The sequence below is a fragment of the Ranitomeya variabilis genome, chromosome 4 (genome assembly GCF_051348905.1).
Source record: "Ranitomeya variabilis isolate aRanVar5 chromosome 4, aRanVar5.hap1, whole genome shotgun sequence".
Taxonomy (NCBI): domain Eukaryota; kingdom Metazoa; phylum Chordata; class Amphibia; order Anura; family Dendrobatidae; genus Ranitomeya; species Ranitomeya variabilis.
Genome location: NC_135235.1, coordinates 52,094,269 through 52,114,865, shown reverse-complemented (window position 1 = coordinate 52,114,865; position 20,597 = coordinate 52,094,269). Strand labels below are relative to the sequence as shown.

Below are 20,597 nucleotides of genomic sequence, written 5' to 3'. Positions count from 1 at the left end.
ATCACTATCTCAATTTATTCAGTATAGAGTCTGAGCACCACATGCAGAAATCTCTACACTTACAAGACTTGCCTGCTATCAAGTTGGTTATTAATGGTTGTTTGAGGAATGTTCTGCCAATCTGAATGTTGTTGTGAAGACCTGGTGAATGGGTGTATGTTGTACTGAAAAGAGTTACAGTATGAAAGGTATTCTATAAAACGCAATAGAGCATGTGAAAAAGAACTGAATTAGCAATATACATCAACTCTAAATTGTGTGCGGATTTTTAAATGCACTACATCATCATCAGTAATAGTGTCCCTCTTGTTCTCTCGCCTGTGTCTGGAGTGAGAATTGCTAAAAATCAAACCTCCAGATGCTGCCCAGTTTCCAGGAGAGCCACCGTGACATATGCCGTTAAAGAAACTTCATCATTTACTCCTCCCTGGTGAACATAGAAAGATTTCATGTTACTTCAATTCACTATTACATCTACAATTCAACATCCAACACTTATCTTCTAAATAATATCCCAAGTACAACAGTATGGGCCAAATGCCCATTGGACTGGCAATTGTTTCTCTCAATAAAAGGGAGAAGATACAGATTACGGTAGATATTAGAAAAAACTTTTAGACAGTGAGGGTGATCAATGAGTGGAACAGGCTGCCACGAGAGGTGATGAGTTCTCCTTCAATGGAAGTCTTCAAACAGAGGCTGGACAGACATCTGTCTGAGATGGTTTAGTGACTCCTGCATTGAGAAGAGGGTTGGACACGATGACCCTGGAGGTCCCTTCCAACTCTAACCTTCTATGATTCTATGATTCTATGATTACTTCCAGGGTTGCTCGCAGTCCAGAACACGACAGTCTAGAAAAATAAGGCCCTATCCATAAAAAAAGATGTCTGTGATTTTTTTGAGGCTGAAGAAACTTATACACATTTTTTGAGTATAATTATCATCTCATAGTTTACAGTCAATGCAGATAATGCCTTCGTATCTTTCATATCCTTCATATCGGAATTATGGACTGAAAACACGTATAACTTATAAACATAATGAATTATTATAGTTTTCCAGTGTGTCAATAAAAAATAGTGTCTGTCTGTGATTTTCTGATAAACTGTCCAGAAAAAATAAAGTCAAGTTGGTAACCCTGCCTCCTCCCCATAACATATGGATACACAACCGCACAATGCACGTGTTCTAACAGTGAAGAGGGGAGTGAGCAGATGTCGGCAGCTCTCGATGCAGATTTTTTTTCAAAGGGAATCAAAATGATTGAGTCAAGTTTGATAGACAAGTGTGACAACTCGTTAAATTTGAAGAAGGATAGTTCCTCTGAAAAAGAATAGTCAAAGATATTGGGTGTAGGAGAAAATCCATGACACAAAAAGATTAGGAATAGTCTTCTACAAAAGTTCTTTGAAGAGGTTTTACTTCATATAATTATTAGTTCAAGGACATAAAGTTGCTGTACGGTCAACAGTCACGTGAGGTCAAAAGATTAGGGGTGAGCCATTGTTGGAAACTATTGGGAGGTCCAATGCACAAGAAAGAATTATTATCAGCAAGCAGCCCTAGGGACTATTGTAACCTGAGAAAAAGTTAATGTACCATTAACGAGTCATGGGGGCGTTCATTAAAGTGTTTCTGTATACCCTAATTTAAAAGGAAACATCCATTTGTGGTACAAAATTGGACAGTCACTCTATATGACTGCTGATGGGTGAATCCTCACATCCTGTACAATGCACGCTGTCAGGATTCTCCGATGCTGGCGGCAATACCGGGGTGCCATGTGACTGCAAGTAGATGATATGCCTACTTCTGGCCACATTCTGACTAGACGTGCACAGCCTCATTCAATTCTGTTGCATTGAGTGAGACCGGACACGTCTAGTCGGAATGTGGCTGGGAGTATTCATACTGCATACTTGTGGTCACATGACCGCTCACTCCAGGAGCTGGCACTGGAGAATCCTGATAGCGTGCGCTGGGAGGATTCACAAGTCTGTAATCACATAGAGTGACTGCAGACTTTCGTGCCAAATCTGGGCAACCCCTTTAATGATTATTCTGGGTGGTCTATCATTCCTGTTATTCACTACTGTTCTCCAACTGTGTGAACCACCGCTATTGTGAGGGCACAGTAGTGATATCTCACCTTTAGAGAGGCCCTAAAGAGTTTTCCCCTGTTTTGAAAGCATCCACTGGGAAGATGATTTTCTTTCAGCCATGCAATGATATCCTGGATGCATTTCTTGTCCACAAATGGAAGCCAACGAGAAGATGCATGGAAAGACTTCATGACAAAAGCTGACAGCCTGATGCAAAAAGAAATGGGGGAACATGGAGACAGGGCAGAAGATGTAATCTATGATGATGATTTAGGGCTCCTTCAGACATCCATGATCATCTATCCGATCTTGGATCACAATGCACGGACTGGCCGCATGTCTCCTGACCCCGAGAATGACCGCTGCCTATATTTTTATGAGGCTTAGTGTTAGGAGACATGCAACTAGTCCGCACATTATGATCCGAGATTGGAGCGATGATGAGGGGCGTCTGAATGAGCCCTTACAGTTTGGGTACTCACCATGTGTTACCCTCTTCATCTCTTTCTCCAAAAGTACTAAAAGATCCATTAGCTCTGCGATAATTTAGTTCCCTTTGATAACCTGGTAGAATTTAATAAAGTTAAAGTTAAGCCATTTCATCACTTCATCAAAGTTTACATAATCAAATAGTTTAAGCAAATATAAATAACTTTGCAGTATATCATTTTAAATAGGTTTGCTTCTTTCTCCACTTATGAGGCACTTCTGTTACCCCCTTTCCCTCCGAACACATCACTCACGTTGAAAAATTGCTAAAATCCATCTTAATATCTTAATCGAGAGACTGCAAGTTCACTGAGTGATCAGATTATAGCTGACTGTTGAAATCTGTAGAGAAGTGATGATGAGGGAGGAGCAGAGTGAAAAGTAGAGTACAAAAGTGGGGCAAAAACACACAGAACTGTGCGTCTGATTTCTATCTCACACTAGTGCTGGATTCTCAGCTGCACTGCTCAGTACTGCTGTATAATGCCCTCATACATCTGCTCACTACAGTGCTGGATTCTCAGCTGCACTGGTTAGTACTGCTGTATAGTGTCCTTCATACTGCTGCTGCTTCTTAACATGTGCTATATACAGATGTGAGAACAAGAATCTCTCATGTCTGTGTGTGCTGTGTAAGGGTGACATCTTAGGAGCTAGCTTCCACCTACAAAAAATTAGAACTAGAGTATACAGAGTGGAAAATTGGTGAAAAATACAGGAAACAAGTCATAGAGGGATCAGTTATAATGATATACCTTATGGACACAGACATGAAGTCAATGAAAACAACAGATAGGCTTTAAGTGAAAACTTCAAGTCAACACTATTGATCCATTTGGATATTGATATGTCAAGTCATAGCTATGGTGTATTGCGCTGTCTACTTTTTATACTCCTATCCAACCTATTTTTTCTAACTTACCATGTAAAATGTAACCGATTCCCTCTTTCTTAGTTTCTTCCGAGAGAACATTTGCACTTGCCAGGTAGTCCAAGATGTAGATATTAGGCACAAACCTAACCATATTCTGCTCTCCGCAGCCACATGGAAGTTGAAGCAGCTGTTCAATGCTTTGAATTGCAGACCCCATTAGATCTCCTGTGAGAAATATGATGCTACATGATACATTTAGGATTAAAAAAGAGCATTTGAGAAGTAAAAAGGCTTCTGCTAAAGAAGACACTGCCAATCATTCGTGTTATTGGGAGACTTTCTTTGCAAACCTTTAAGGACTTGATTACACGTGAACCAGAAATGATGGTAGCGCTGCGGTCAAGGAGGTCACCACTATGATCTCCAAAAATAAAAAAAATGCGCCTACATGAAACATGCAGGTAATTGAAACACCCCCACCCCCCAAAAAGATAAAGGTCCTTTTCTTTTTTTTTTCTTTGCAACGGTTTTGATAAACTTTGTAGTCTCTAAACATTAAACAGCAATAGAAAATCATCCCCAATTTTCCAAATTATTTTATGATTATTCTTAAAATTGGTAATTCTTTTACGTGGCTATAAGCAAGTTAATAAGGGCTATAAAAACTTCAAAGTAGGTGAAAACTACAATTAAATGGCTATGTGGTACATTAACACATTTTTGACACAAATCACAAATTTCTAGGTAAATCCTATACTTCAAAGGTTGTGTCAAATTTCCAGTAACATACATATCTGAGTGGTGGGTTTGAGCATTCTGCCCTTTCATTATATTAATCCATGTGGTCTTGGAGCACCAGTGCATCAATGTACACATCAGAAGACAATGCTGAGTAAATTTCCCTTCGGAATATTGGTGATTTACTATGTATTTGCCTTACCCACTACAGAAAACACAGCAACGGCAGAGTCTGGGACCACTGCAGGTGGTAATGTAATAGAAAGGGTCTCACTGGAGAGGTTTCCTGTAAAATTAGATGAAGGGGAAAAGTTAGTTAGTGATTTTCTTAACTAAATATGCCTTGGTAAAGAACAGAGAATAGTTCTTTAAAATACAGCTCTGGCAAAAATTAAGAGACCACTGCAAAATGTTCAGTTTGTCTGATTTTTCTCTTATATAAATGATATCTTTTTGAGTAAAATGTAAATTGTTCTTTTATTCTATAAACTTCTGACAACATGTCTCCTAATTTCCAAGCAATACATTTTGCATTTTGTTTCTGACAAAGAAAAATGGTCAAAATTTTACCCCCCCCCCCCCAGTGCTTTCAGACTTCAAATAATGCAAAGAAAACAAGTTCATAATCATTTAGAAACAACAATACTAATGTTTAACTCAGGAAGAGATCAGAAATCAATATTTTGTGGAATAACCATGATTTTTAATCCCAGCTTTCATGCGTCTTGGCATGCTTTCCACCAGTCTTTCATGCTGCTTCTGGCGCAAAACTGTAAGCAGTTCTTCTTTGTTTGAAGTCTTGTGACTATCCATCATCCTCATGATTACATTCCAGAGGTTTTCAATGGGGTTCAGGTCGGGAGATTGGGCTGCCCATGACAGGGTTTGATGAGGTGGTCTCTTCATTTTTGCTAGAGCTGTATATACGGTAATATTATTAATGTGAATGAAAAGTGATCAGATCACGATAAGCACATTGCCCATCTAATGAACTGTCCAAAGTGCTGAACCATCCAATTGTCTTGTACAGTGATACAGCCATTAAAGGATTATTTCCTGAATTACATTATATTTCACAAAGCACAATAGAACACGTACTTATTAATATTCAGTGCCAAGCGCAACATAAAGATTCTTCCTTTTATCTGTGTCTTTTTTCTCATCTTCATCTGCCCCTCTGTCTTTCCAGCTTCACGTACCAAAATGGACGATCCTATTCTTACACTGCTAAAGCTACATTTCCCAGCAGCACCCTGCTTCTCCTCAGTACTGCAGTGCTGACCTCTCCCTATCCTGTGTGCACCTGACTAAAGCCACCTCCCTGAAATGATGTCTAAGAACTGCGATGGAAGTTGGATGAACGATGAATGTGTAAAATAGCACTGGCTTCCAGCACAGCTCTGCTATGCTGCGCTCAGTCTGCTGTACCTCCATCACAAATATGTGCCACCTCAACAAGCTAATCTACGTTTAGAATATGCTTTATTTTTCTGTGCACTGTATGGTCCTGTACAATAGTCTGTCTGCTTGATTTATATTAATGTAGCTGTATTTGTTTTGACATCATTGCTCTGTTAGCTGGTTTCCAGCAGAGATCAACAGTCCTGCACTCTGCTCTGTTGTGTCACTACAACAGAGGTTGTAATAAGTAAGCATAGCATAGCTGACACAGGCAGAGCTGACCTGTGTTTGATGCATCCTGTTGACAGAGCAAAAATGTAAAACTGAGAATGCCTATTGATGCATAAGGCAAAGGTTTATCTTCTACCTAATGCATCAGCACAGCGGATTTTGCAGTTTCACATTAATCTGTCAGTAGCAGGAATCAAACACAGCAGAGCAAAGTGCAGGACTGCTGGAAATCAGCTAACAGAGCAATGATGTTTTTACATACATGCAGAGTTGTGTAAAGGAGCATATAGTGTGTAGAAGAATAGAGTATATCCTAAATGTGGAATAAATGCTATTTGAGGAATTACCCTTTAAATACCACTCGTGCGCTATGTGTGCAGGTGAGATATTGGCACTGCAGATGGCTTTGCAAGGCAATAACTGTTTAGTCTCTCTGGAGCACTTAAGAAACAAATAATGGATGTGTGGATTCCGAAACCCACAAATCTGGAATAATGCACATATGTATAAAGTGGAAAAAAACACAGTAATAATCAAATTTGCAGCATTTTAGTTCTTGTGCTAAAAACTCTTGGATTTCCACCTCGGATTTCACACTTTTCCACATTCATAGCGTGAAAGTCCTCAGTGGATCAGCAGCTCAATCTGCAGGCAAAATACATGTCACAATGGATTCACTTATTTCACTTTCATCCTGCAGCGCCCAGTTACAATACAAGTAAAGGTTATTAGTGAGAAGAAAAACTGTACCTCCACCACAGAGAATGGAATTATGAGAAATCTCTATCGGGACGCCCTCCGCCTGTGCAAATATAGAATGAATGGGGTTTAGGAAATTAAAGAAAGAAAGAAATGCAAACACAGCTACGGTAATTCCTTCATTATAAAAACCATTTTAGCCACCAAAAAAAATCAGATCTCTCAAAATTCAGGCTGCCGCTGCAAACATGGAATTGTCAGCTGTATCTGCTATGTGACGGCCTCACAGAATCAGGTCTTTCTATGAGCCAAAAAAATCTGCCCCTTAGCTAACATGAGTAGTAACATAATAAAACGGACTAATAACTATGAGTCATCTGTATTCAAGAGGCGAAAGCGTAGCCCTTCTCGCTCGTTCCCCATGGAGGGGATCGACAGGCAGTCACAACATTTGCTTTTTTGGGTTTTGTAACTTTTGTTTTCATGACGTTCATTTTGCAAGAAAAATTACCTGAAAATAGGATTCTCCAGATCGGTACGATTACGGTGATACCAAATTTACATATTTTTTTTTCTTTAAGTGGTGAAAAAAATTCTGAAATTCGTAGAAGAGAAAAAAATTGCTTGTCTCGCTGTATTTCGGAACCTGTAAGGTTTTCATTAATTAATATTATATTTTGATAGGTTGGGCTTTTATGGCTGCAGTTTTACCAAATATGTGCCTTTTTTAACATTTTTGGATCTTTATTTTAAATGGGGGAGAGCTGCTGACACAGAGAGGGATCAGAACAGCACAGGGTGTAACAGGGACGCTGCGAGCCTGAATGAAGCATTCATCTTCTAACAACTAGGGCACAGTCATAATCTCAGGAGTAAATCAGGGGCAGATGCAGATTCTGTTGGACTGGGCCAGATCTCCATTCAAGTGTATTTGAAAAACCATAGTGCGTCTTCTAGACTCTTTTCGGTTTTCCAATGTTCATGGTAATGTGATGTTATCTTATTAAGACTCTTAAATATAACAAATATATATCTGGTGTAAATGCTTGTAATGAGCTGGCCGGCTCTGACTGTTCTGTTATCATTGACATAGAAGAATCTGTGACAGACACTGCCCCCGTGTGGCCAGAAGTTATACCTATGCCGAATGTGATTACAGAGAAACAAACTGTATTGGCTAAGCTCCCCCCTGTTGTGTCATGTGACCAGGAAGGAGAGAGAGAAGGAGAGCCCGGGAAACTTCTCTGTGCAGAGAGAAGTCTGTGTATGCTGGTGCCCTCCTGTAGATGCGACATAGGAGATTGCCTGGACGATTCCCCTCTCTTGAAAGCTGACTTCCAGATCCTGAACCCACGAACTGTAAGCGGGTCCTCTGTTGAGAGACCGAATATTCACTCAGCGGTGACATCTCCACAGATCCTGAGCCCACGAACTGTAAGCGGGTCCTCTGTTGAGAGGCCGAATATTCCACCCCTACCTGCCGTACCCCAAGGACTACAGTCTGGACCTGAGAGACGGAGCTTTGTTTAATCCCTGCAGAGACAGACAGGCCTGCGACGTGGGAAGATAACCTTCTGGAGCAAAGAGACTGGTAACTAGTGTTGAGCGATACCGTCCGATACTTGAAAGTATCGGTATCGGAAAGTATCGGCCGATACCGGCAAAGTATCGGATCCAATCCGATACCGATACCCGATACCAATACAAGTCAATGGGACTCAAGTATCGGACGGTATTCCTGATGGTTCCCAGGGTCTGAAGGAGAGGAAACTCTCCTTCAGGCCCTGGGAACCATATTAATGTGTAAAATAAAGAATTAAAATAAAAAATATCGCTATACTCACCTGTCCGACGCAGCCGGGACCTCAGCGAGGGAACCGGCAGCGTTGTTTGTTTAAAATTTGCGCTTTTACTTGGTTACGTGAAGTCCCGGCTTGTGATTGGTCAGGGCGGCCATGTTGCCGGGACGCGGACCAATCACAGCAAGCCGTGACGAAATTACGTCACGGCTTGCTGTGATTGGTCCGCGTCCTGGCAACATGGCTGCCATTAACCAATCACAAGCCGTGACGTCACGGGAGGCTGGACATGCGCGTATTTTGAAAAGCGCGCGTGTCCAGCCTCCAGTGACGTCCCGGCTTGTGATTGGTTAATGGCGGCCATGTTGCCGGGACGTCACTGGAGGCTGGACACGCGCGCTTTTCAAAATACGCGCATGTCCAGCCTCCCGTGACGTCCCGGCTTGTGATTGGTTAATGGCGGCCATGTTGCCGGGACGTCACTGGAGGCTGGACACGCGCGCTTTTCAAAATACGCGCATGTCCAGCCTCCCGTGACGTCCCGGCTTGTGATTGGTTAATGGCGGCCATGTTGCCGGGACGTCACTGGAGGCTGGACACGCGCGCTTTTCAAAATACGCGCATGTCCAGCCTCCCGTGACGTCCCGGCTTGTGATTGGTTAATGGCGGCCATGTTGCCGGGACGTCACTGGAGGCTGGACACGCGCGCTTTTCAAAATACGCGCATGTCCAGCCTCCCGTGACGTCACGGCTTGTGATTGGTTAATGGCGGCCATGTTGCCGGGACGTCACTGGAGGCTGGACACGCGCGCTTTTCAAAATACGCGCATGTCCAGCCTCCCGTGACGTCCCGGCTTGTGATTGGTTAATGGCGGCCATGTTGCCGGGACGTCACTGGAGGCTGGACACGCGCGCTTTTCAAAATACGCGCATGTCCAGCCTCCCGTGACGTCACGGCTTGTGATTGGTTAATGGTGGCCATGTTGCCGGGACGCGGACCAATCACAGCAAGCCGTGACGTAATTTCGTCACGGCTTGCTGTGATTGGTCCGCGTCCCGGCAACATGGCCGCCCTGACCAATCACAAGCCGGGACTTCACGTAACCAAGTAAAAGCGCGAAATTTAAACAAACAACGCTGCCGGTTCCCTCGCTGAGGTCCCGGCTGCGTCGGACAGGTGAGTATAGCGATATTTTTTATTTTAATTCTCTTTTTTACACATTATTACATTAATGTTGTTGCGATACCCGATACCCGATATCACAAAAGTATCGGATCTCGGTATCGGAAATTCCGATACAGCAAGTATCGGCCGATACCCGATACTTGCAGTATCGGAATGCTCAACACTACTGGTAACGTGTGGATAGGGCCAGTGAGGGACAGTTTGTTATTACACGTTAATTCTGTGAATAGGTATATTTTGCATTGTTTATTACTGTGTTCCGCTGTGTTAAGGAAAAATGTATAACAGTAAAGATATGTTTGTTAAAATGGAATCTGGGTGTGGAAGTTTTGCTGAGCCAGATCATGGATATACATGGGCGAACTTGCCCTCGGTCACTTCATCTGGCGTAGTCGGCAGGATCTGTGCCCAGCAGGATTCCCACCCAGGCCCAGTATACAGTCAGAAACCGCCGCCGGTGTCCATTGTAAACCAGGTCAGGAAATTTGGCGGGCGAAACTACCCCGTACCAGAGTGGGCGGAACAAGTGCGGATACTGGGAGAAATGTATAATATTGACCCTAAGACCTTGGCGGAAATGGCGGTACTGACGCTAGAGGGGGAGGCATGGACGACAGTCAGACTGGAGACGGTCAGGGGGCAGCGTGTGTTAGAGGATTTGGTGCGGGTGCTGGAAAAGACCTATGGACCTACTACGTACCAGGGAACACTGCGATACCTGTTCTTTAGACGGACACAGCTTGAATGGGAAGACATTCCCCAGTATGCAAATGCCCTTCAGGTACTCTTTGAACAAGTCTGTGCAAAAGGGGAACAACTGGCTACTATAGCTCCTCGTGACCTGGTACTGAGAGACCAATTCGTTATAGGGCTGAGAGACCAGTATCTTAACCGTACGCTACAGGACTTGATTCGGATGATGCCGACTCTCACCTTCGCTGAAGTCAAGCAGGAAGCCATAGAACGTTCTAGGGGACCCGTCATGGATGTGGAGACTCAAAGCGCTGCGTGCAGATCCATATTAGACATTAAACAGCCCAACAGTGACACCGAGGAGCTGAAACAGATGGTAGCAGATTTACAGCAACAGGTGTCACAGTTAACACTAGAACGGCAGAGAGACCGGATGCAACCTAGCCGTCCCGCGGGACCGTGTTGGTCATGTGGTGACCCCCGTCATAGGGCGAATCGTTGTCCTCAACAAACAAACCATCAGTTACCACGACGAACAGAATATCAGCTACATCCACGAGCAGAGCCGCCACGCCAGGTCTCACCACAATGGCCGCCGTTAAACTAGACACCCCTGCAGCTGAGGCTCGAGCAGCAGGGGGGGACAGAGAATGGGGTGTAGAAAAACAGAGCCAGCAACGGAGTACTCTTGCCTCAAGTAGTCCTACACTTGAAGTTATTCTGGAGGGAGTTGCAGTACAAGGATTGATGGACACTGGGTCGCAAGTGACCACGATCTCTGAACAGTTTTATGAAAAGTACCTGAAACCAAGAACTGCTTGTGATCCAGATACCACCATTAAGATAATTGCGGCTAATAACCTACCCATTCCAGTAACCGGAGTCGCCTGGATGGATACGAAGGCCTGCGGACAAGACCTAGGGAAACGAGGAATCGTCATTGTCAAGGAAGGCTTCGGCTCCGAGACTCCAGTAATAATTGGAATGAATATCTTGAAAGACCTGGATCTTATGCTGTTGAAAAGAAAAGGGCCCAAGTACTGGCAGAAAGTTACCAAACATAAACCGACTCGTCTGGCGTTCCAGCACGTAATCCGGACCGTTGGACTTCAACAGATGGCAAAGGAACAACTACCCCTAGCAGCCATTAAAGTGCCCCGCTGTACCCGGATTACTTTGCCCGCTGAAAAAGAGACAGTCATTTCCCTGCCTCTTAACACCAACCGACAACTTGAAGGAGTTGAAGTGTTAATCGAACCGAGGGCTCCAAGTGGGGGTAAGTTAAACCCACTAGTCGCCCGCACCCTAGCCGTCGTGAGGAACGGAAGAGTCCCTGTCAGGCTAAACAACACCGCAGACGTAGGTGTAGCCCTTGAAGCTGGAACGCAACTTGCCAGAGTATATGCTCTACCCACAGAAGTGAACCCCATGGGACCCTTACAATTCACCCCGTTTACAGAAGATGGCCGGACGGTAACTATCTCAGCCATAAATGCTCAAGCAGATGATGAAGACATTGGGCGAAAGCTACTGGAAAAAGTGCAACTGGACCCATCCCAGTACACCAAACAGGAAGTGTCTCAAATGGAGAAACTACTGCGAGAACACCAAGACTCCTTTGCAAAGCATGACACTGACTTCGGGTACACCACCAGTATCCAACACGAGATTCCCACAGGCGATGCTGCTCCTATTCGCGAGAGGTACCGACAAATACCACCTCAACAATACCAGGAGGTGAAGAGCCTCTTAGAATCTATGCTACACACCGGAGTGGTGCGGGAAAGCCAGAGCCCATGGGCTGCACCCGTGGTGATAGTCAAAAAGAAAGATGGATCCCTGAGATTTTGCGTAGACTACCGTCGGCTGAACGCTTGCACGATCCGGGACTCCTATCCACTCCCCCGGATCGAAGAGTCACTGACCGCCCTGAAAAAGGCCAAATATTTTTCGTCTCTAGACTTGGCCAGTGGATATTGGCAGGTCCCCATGAGTGAGAAGGACAGAGAAAAGACCGCCTTCATCCTTCCCATGGGCCTGTACGAGTTTGACCGGATGCCATTCGGCTTGAGTAACGCACCAGGGACCTTTCAGAGACTGATGGAACGCTGTCTGGGAGATTTCAACTTCGAATTCACGCTGATATACCTTGATGACATCGTGGTATACTCCGCCACCTTTGAGGATCACCTTCACAAGCTTGGCAAAGTGTTCCAGCGCTTGAAGAAACACGGCTTGAAGTTGAAGCCCAGCAAGTGCCGTCTATTCCAGCAGGAGATCGATTACCTGGGACACCGGATCTCAGCCGAAGGTGTCCAACCCTCTCCAGAGAAGATAGCAGCTGTCCGAGAGTGGCCACAACCAACTACCATCAAAGAGGTTCAGGCTTTCCTGGGGCTAGCGGGCTATTACCGCCGATTTGTCAAGGACTTTGCCCGGCTTGCGGAACCACTGCATGAGACCCTCCGAGGGACCGCGAACAGTCCCAGAGGACGACGCATCAGCTGGGGGCCCGACCAAGAAAAATCCTTCCGGGCGCTTCAAGCTGCTCTGACATCACCCCCTATTCTGGCATTTGCAGACTACACCTTGCCGTTCCAGTTATACACCGACGCCAGCCGCCTTCAAGGTCTCGGGGCGGTCCTCTCCCAAGTCCAAGATAACAAGGAACGCGTAATAGCCTATGCCAGTAGATCCCTCCGGGATACCGAAAAGAACCCCGTCAACTACAGCTCTTTCCGCCTGGAACTCCTGGCCCTGACCTGGGCTATGACAGAGAAGTTTGCTGGCTACCTGACAGGGGCGGAGGTGCTGGTTGTGACAGACAACAATCCTCTTGCCCACCTAGAAAATGCCAAACTAGGGGCAATGGAACAGCGCTGGATGGCAAGGCTCTCTAGATTCCAATACAAAATTAAATACAGAGCGGGGAAGGAGAATCAGAATGCTGACAGCCTTTCCAGAGTGACATCATCCCCACCAGTGGGGAACCGGGATGAAGAGTTGGAGGAAGATGAACTGCCCGACTTTGCCCGGCTAGCTAAACAAATAGAAGATAGCCGCCAGTATGCTGTAGGCGGGATCGAAGCCGTAGTGGGGTCCCCCCTGTCCCAACAAGAATGGGCCAAGCTTCAAGATCGAGACCCTGAACATGTCTTACTGAAACAGTACGTGAAGACACAAGAGAAACCACCCTCCGAAGTAAGAGCCCGACTATCAACCAGGGCCTCTGCCCTACTTGCCCAATGGGATCGGCTGATCGTGAAGGATGGAGTCTTGTATCGCAGGGTCCTTTTATCCCATATGCTGGAAGAATGTTTGCAGATTGTCGTCCCGGTGCAGCTAGCCCATGAGATGGTGGCTGAAGCCCACAGAAGGGACGGCCACTTCGGCATAGACAAGACCCTCCGGTGGACCCAGCAGTTCATTTTTTGCCCAGGACTCCGTAAGCTGGTTGAAAACGTCTGCCTGAGCTGTCGTACATGTGAACTCCACAAGTCTACTGAGCAGCGTGCACCTGTCCAGACCATTAGCACATCCAGGCCCCTCGAGTTGTTGATGGTGGACTATCTGTTGATCGGAACGGCGAATAGTGGCTACCAGTACTGTCTGGTGATGGTGGACCACTTCACGAAATTCGCCGTCGCTGTTGCTACCAAAGACCAGACTGCCGAATCAGCTGCACAAGCCATCTGTCAGCACTTCGTTCGGGTCTACGGGTGTCCGGAACGGCTACACTCTGATCAGGGGGCGTGTTTTGAAGGGCGAGTCATTGAAGAACTTCAGCAGATGTATGGAATCAAGAAGTCCAGGACCACCCTGTATCATCCACAAGGGAATGGCGCGTGTGAACGTTTCAACCGGACTCTCTTACAACTGATCCGAACCTTAGCAGAAGACAAAAAGCCCGACTGGCCTCGATTCCTCCCAGAACTGCTGTGGGCCTATAACAATCAAGTCCATTCTGTCACCGGATACACGCCTTACACCCTCCTGTTTGGCCGCCCAGGCAAAGGCATCCATGAGCTACACCTGTCTAACTCTGATGAAGACACCTGTGGTACCTATCCTTCCTGGCTACAAGCACACCGTCAAAGAATGGAAACTGTCTACCGGCTGGTGGAACAGCAGATCCAGGACCAGGTCCACGCTGATCCACTTCCAGTACAAGAAGACCTACTGAGTGTGGGTCAACTAGTCCTAGTTCATATAAAGAAACCGCAAGGAAAACTCCGGCCCAAGTGGGAGACCGAAGTCTATCGAATAATTGGACACCCGTACCCTGATGGCCCCGTCTATCAAGTACAAGGCGAAGACAGCGGCAGCCTCCGCACCCTGCACAGTAACATGTTGCGCCCCTGCCGTTCTCAGCCTGACTCCCCTCCTGTGATACCTAGAGAGATGGATATCACTAATACTGTGGGAGACACCGACACCGGGGATGTAGAGGTAGAAGACATACCTACCCCGGCTCGCCTGACTGACGCGTCTGAACCCCTTACCTCCTCGACTGACTTACCGACTGGGGTGGAGAGTGGAGTGACTGATCGGGGAGAGAGATTAGCACCCGTTAGGCGGACAGCTAGAACCAACGCAGGAGTGCCCCCGGGACAGTCCTACAGAGACCAATATGTGTGGCCCTCTTCACAGCCGGGTCCTGCAACCTCCACAGCCATCGCCACCCTGGAGTCAGTCGTTGACAGGGACTGCCAACCTTCAAGTGGGGGGGCGTGTAATGAGCTGGCCGGCTCTGACTGTTCTGTTATCATTGACATAGAAGAATCTGTGACAGACACTGCCCCCGTGTGGCCAGAAGTTATACCTATGCCGAATGTGATTACAGAGAAACAAACTGTATTGGCTAAGCTCCCCCCTGTTGTGTCATGTGACCAGGAAGGAGAGAGAGAAGGAGAGCCCGGGAAACTTCTCTGTGCAGAGAGAAGTCTGTGTATGCTGGTGCCCTCCTGTAGATGCGACATAGGAGATTGCCTGGACGATTCCCCTCTCTTGAAAGCTGACTTCCAGATCCTGAACCCACGAACTGTAAGCGGGTCCTCTGTTGAGAGGCCGAATATTCACTCAGCGGTGACATCTCCACAGATCCTGAGCCCACGAACTGTAAGCGGGTCCTCTGTTGAGAGGCCGAATATTCCACCCCTACCTGCCGTACCCCAAGGACTACAGTCTGGACCTGAGAGACGGAGCTTTGTTTAATCCCTGCAGAGACAGACAGGCCTGCGACGTGGGAAGATAACCTTCTGGAGCAAAGAGACTGGTAACGTGTGGATAGGGCCAGTGAGGGACAGTTTGTTATTACACGTTAATTCTGTGAATAGGTATATTTTGCATTGTTTATTACTGTGTTCCGCTGTGTTAAGGAAAAATGTATAACAGTAAAGATATGTTTGTTAAAATGGAATCTGGGTGTGGAAGTTTTGCTGAGCCAGATCATGGATATACATGGGCGAACTTGCCCTCGGTCACTTCATCTGGCGTAGTCGGCAGGATCTGTGCCCAGCAGGATTCCCACCCAGGCCCAGTATACAGTCAGAAACCGCCGCCGGTGTCCATTGTAAACCAGGTCAGGAAATTTGGCGGGCGAAACTACCCCGTACCAGAGTGGGCGGAACAAGTGCGGATACTGGGAGAAATGTATAATATTGACCCTAAGACCTTGGCGGAAATGGCGGTACTGACGCTAGAGGGGGAGGCATGGACGACAGTCAGACTGGAGACGGTCAGGGGGCAGCGTGTGTTAGAGGATTTGGTGCGGGTGCTGGAAAAGACCTATGGACCTACTACGTACCAGGGAACACTGCGATACCTGTTCTTTAGACGGACACAGCTTGAATGGGAAGACATTCCCCAGTATGCAAATGCCCTTCAGGTACTCTTTGAACAAGTCTGTGCAAAAGGGGAACAACTGGCTACTATAGCTCCTCGTGACCTGGTACTGAGAGACCAATTCGTTATAGGGCTGAGAGACCAGTATCTTAACCGTACGCTACAGGACTTGATTCGGATGATGCCGACTCTCACCTTCGCTGAAGTCAAGCAGGAAGCCATAGAACGTTCTAGGGGACCCGTCATGGATGTGGAGACTCAAAGCGCTGTGTGCAGATCCATATTAGACATTAAACAGCCCAACAGTGACACCGAGGAGCTGAAACAGATGGTAGCAGATTTACAGCAACAGGTGTCACAGTTAACACTAGAACGGCAGAGAGACCGGATGCAACCTAGCCGTCCCGCGGGACCGTGTTGGTCATGTGGTGACCCCCGTCATAGGGCGAATCGTTGTCCTCAACAAACAAACCATCAGTTACCACGACGAACAGAATATCAGCTACATCCACAAGCAGAGCCGCCACGCCAGGTCTCACCACAATGGCCGCCGTTAAACTAGACACCCCTGCAGCTGAGGCTCGAGCAGCAGGGGGGGACAGAGAATGGGGTGTAGAAAAACAGAGCCAGCAACGGAGTACTCTTGCCTCGAGTAGTCCTACACTTGAAGTTATTCTGGAGGGAGTTGCAGTACAAGGATTGATGGACACTGGGTCGCAAGTGACCACGATCTCTGAACAGTTTTATGAAAAGTACCTGAAACCAAGAACTGCTTGTGATCCAGATACCACCATTAAGATAATTGCGGCTAATAACCTACCCATTCCAGTAACCGGAGTCGCCTGGATGGATACGAAGGCCTGCGGACAAGACCTAGGGAAACGAGGAATCGTCATTGTCAAGGAAGGCTTCGGCTCCGAGACTCCAGTAATAATTGGAATGAATATCTTGAAAGACCTGGATCTTATGCTGTTGAAAAGAAAAGGGCCCAAGTACTGGCAGAAAGTTACCAAACATAAACCGACTCGTCTGGCGTTCCAGCACGTAATCCGGACCGTTGGACTTCAACAGATGGCAAAGGAACAACTACCCCTAGCAGCCATTAAAGTGCCCCGCTGTACCCGGATTACTTTGCCCGCTGAAAAAGAGACAGTCATTTCCCTGCCTCTTAACACCAACCGACAACTTGAAGGAGTTGAAGTGTTAATCGAACCGAGGGCTCCAAGTGGGGGTAAGTTAAACCCACTAGTCGCCCGCACCCTAGCCGTCGTGAGGAACGGAAGAGTCCCTGTCAGGCTAAACAACACCGCAGACGTAGGTGTAGCCCTTGAAGCTGGAATGCAACTTGCCAGAGTATATGCTCTACCCACAGAAGTGAACCCCATGGGACCCTTACAATTCACCCCGTTTACAGAAGATGGCCGGACGGTAACTATCTCAGCCATAAATGCTCAAGCAGATGATGAAGACATTGGGCGAAAGCTACTGGAAAAAGTGCAACTGGACCCATCCCAGTACACCAAACAGGAAGTGTCTCAAATGGAGAAACTACTGCGAGAACACCAAGACTCCTTTGCAAAGCATGACACTGACTTCGGGTACACCACCAGTATCCAACACGAGATTCCCACAGGCGATGCTGCTCCTATTCGCGAGAGGTACCGACAAATACCACCTCAACAATACCAGGAGGTGAAGAGCCTCTTAGAATCTATGCTACACGCCGGAGTGGTGCGGGAAAGCCAGAGCCCATGGGCTGCACCCGTGGTGATAGTCAAAAAGAAAGATGGATCCCTGAGATTTTGCGTAGACTACCGTCGGCTGAACGCTTGCACGATCCGGGACTCCTATCCACTCCCCCCGGATCGAAGAGTCACTGACCGCCCTGAAAAAGGCCAAATATTTTTCGTCTCTAGACTTGGCCAGTGGATATTGGCAGGTCCCCATGAGTGAGAAGGACAGAGAAAAGACCGCCTTCATCCTTCCCATGGGCCTGTACGAGTTTGACCGGATGCCATTCGGCTTGAGTAACGCACCAGGGACCTTTCAGAGACTGATGGAACGCTGTCTGGGAGATTTCAACTTCGAATTCACGCTGATATACCTTGATGACATCGTGGTATACTCCGCCACCTTTGAGGATCACCTTCACAAGCTTGGCAAAGTGTTCCAGCGCTTGAAGAAACACGGCTTGAAGTTGAAGCCCAGCAAGTGCCGTCTATTCCAGCAGGAGATCGATTACCTGGGACACCGGATCTCAGCCGAAGGTGTCCAACCCTCTCCAGAGAAGATAGCAGCTGTCCGAGAGTGGCCACAACCAACTACCATCAAAGAGGTTCAGGCTTTCCTGGGGCTAGCGGGCTATTACCGCCGATTTGTCAAGGACTTTGCCCGGCTTGCGGAACCACTGCATGAGACCCTCCGAGGGACCGCGAACAGTCCCAGAGGATGACGCATCAGCTGGGGGCCCGACCAAGAAAAATCCTTCCGGGCGCTTCAAGCTGCTCTGACATCACCCCCTATTCTGGCATTTGCAGACTACACCTTGCCGTTCCAGTTATACACCGACGCCAGCCGCCTTCAAGGTCTCGGGGCGGTCTTCTCCCAAGTCCAAGATAACAAGGAACGCGTAATAGCCTATGCCAGTAGATCCCTCCGGGATACCGAAAAGAACCCCGTCAACTACAGCTCTTTCCGCCTGGAACTCCTGGCCCTGACCTGGGCTATGACAGAGAAGTTTGCTGGCTACCTGACAGGGGCGGAGGTGCTGGTTGTGACAGACAACAATCCTCTTGCCCACCTAGAAAATGCCAAACTAGGGGCAATGGAACAGCGCTGGATGGCAAGGCTCTCTAGATTCCAATACAAAATTAAATACAGAGCGGGGAAGGAGAATCAGAATGCTGACAGCCTTTCCAGAGTGACATCATCCCCACCAGTGGGGAACCGGGATGAAGAGTTGGAGGAAGATGAACTGCCCGACTTTGCCCGGCTAGCTAAACAAATAGAAGATAGCCGCCAGTATGCTGTAGGCGGGATCGAAGCCGTAGTGGGGTCCCCCCTGTCCCAACAAGAATGGGCCAAGCTTCAAGATCGAGACCCTGAACATGTCTTACTGAAACAGTACGTGAAGACACAAGAGAAACCACCCTCCGAAGTAAGAGCCCGACTATCAACCAGGGCCTCTGCCCTACTTGCCCAATGGGATCGGCTGATCGTGAAGGATGGAGTCTTGTATCGCAGGGTCCTTTTATCCCATATGCTGGAAGAATGTTTGCAGATTGTCGTCCCGGTGCAGCTAGCCCATGAGATGGTGGCTGAAGCCCACAGAAGGGACGGCCACTTCGGCATAGACAAGACCCTCCGGTGGACCCAGCAGTTCATTTTTTGCCCAGGACTCCGTAAGCTGGTTGAAAACGTCTGCCTGAGCTGTCGTACATGTGAACTCCACAAGTCTACTGAGCAGCGTGCACCTGTCCAGACCATTAGCACATCCAGGCCCCTCGAGTTGTTGATGGTGGACTATCTGTTGATCAGAACGGCGAATAGTGGCTACCAGTACTGTCTGGTGATGGTGGACCACTTCACGAAATTCGCCGTCGCTGTTGCTACCAAAGACCAGACTGCCGAATCAGCTGCACAAGCCATCTGTCAGCACTTCGTTCGGGTCTACGGGTGTCCGGAACGGCTACACTCTGATCAGGGGGCGTGTTTTGAAGGGCGAGTCATTGAAGAACTTCAGCAGATGTATGGAATCAAGAAGTCCAGGACCACCCTGTATCATCCACAAGGGAATGGCGCGTGTGAACGTTTCAACCGGACTCTCTTACAACTGATCCGAACCTTAGCAGAAGACAAAAAGCCCGACTGGCCTCGATTCCTCCCAGAACTGCTGTGGGCCTATAACAATCAAGTCCATTCTGTCACCGGATACACGCCTTACACCCTCCTGTTTGGCCGCCCAGGCAAAGGCATCCATGAGCTACACCTGTCTAACTCTGATGAAGACACCTGTGGTACCTATCCTTCCTGGCTACAAGCACACCGTCAAAGAATGGAAACTGTCTACCGGCTGGTGGAACAGCAGATCCAGGACCAGGTCCACGCTGATCCACTTCCAGTACAAGAAGACCTACTGAGTGTGGGTCAACTAGTCCTAGTTCGTATAAAGAAACCGCAAGGAAAACTCCGGCCCAAGTGGGAGACCGAAGTCTATCGAATAATTGGACACCCGTACCCTGATGGCCCCGTCTATCAAGTACAAGGCGAAGACAGCGGCAGCCTCCGCACCCTGCACCGTAACATGTTGCGCCCCTGCCGTTCTCAGCCTGACTCCCCTCCTGTGATACCTAGAGAGATGGATATCACTAATACTGTGGGAGACACCGACACCGGGGATGTAGAGGTAGAAGACATACCTACCCCGGCTCGCCTGACTGACGCGTCTGAACCCCTTACCTCCTCGACTGACTTACCGACTGGGGCGGAGAGTGGAGTGACTGATCGGGGAGAGAGATTAGCACCCGTTAGGCGGACAG

General features: G+C 47.6%; 1 protein-coding gene across 1 annotated transcript in view; it reads right to left on the bottom strand.

The window, feature by feature from the left end:
* LOC143769715 (alpha-2-macroglobulin-like protein 1) overlaps window positions 1–20,597 on the bottom strand; it is a 102,885-nt gene that overhangs the window by 34,868 nt on the left and 47,420 nt on the right. The window contains exons 22-27 of the mRNA XM_077258512.1: window positions 6,589–6,640; window positions 4,409–4,492; window positions 3,517–3,693; window positions 2,588–2,669; window positions 2,153–2,312; window positions 353–427 (exon numbers count right to left, since the gene is read on the bottom strand). Coding sequence (XP_077114627.1) covers window positions 353–427; window positions 2,153–2,312; window positions 2,588–2,669; window positions 3,517–3,693; window positions 4,409–4,492; window positions 6,589–6,640 — 630 coding nt within the window. The remainder of the gene's footprint in view (window positions 1–352; window positions 428–2,152; window positions 2,313–2,587; window positions 2,670–3,516; window positions 3,694–4,408; window positions 4,493–6,588; window positions 6,641–20,597) is intronic.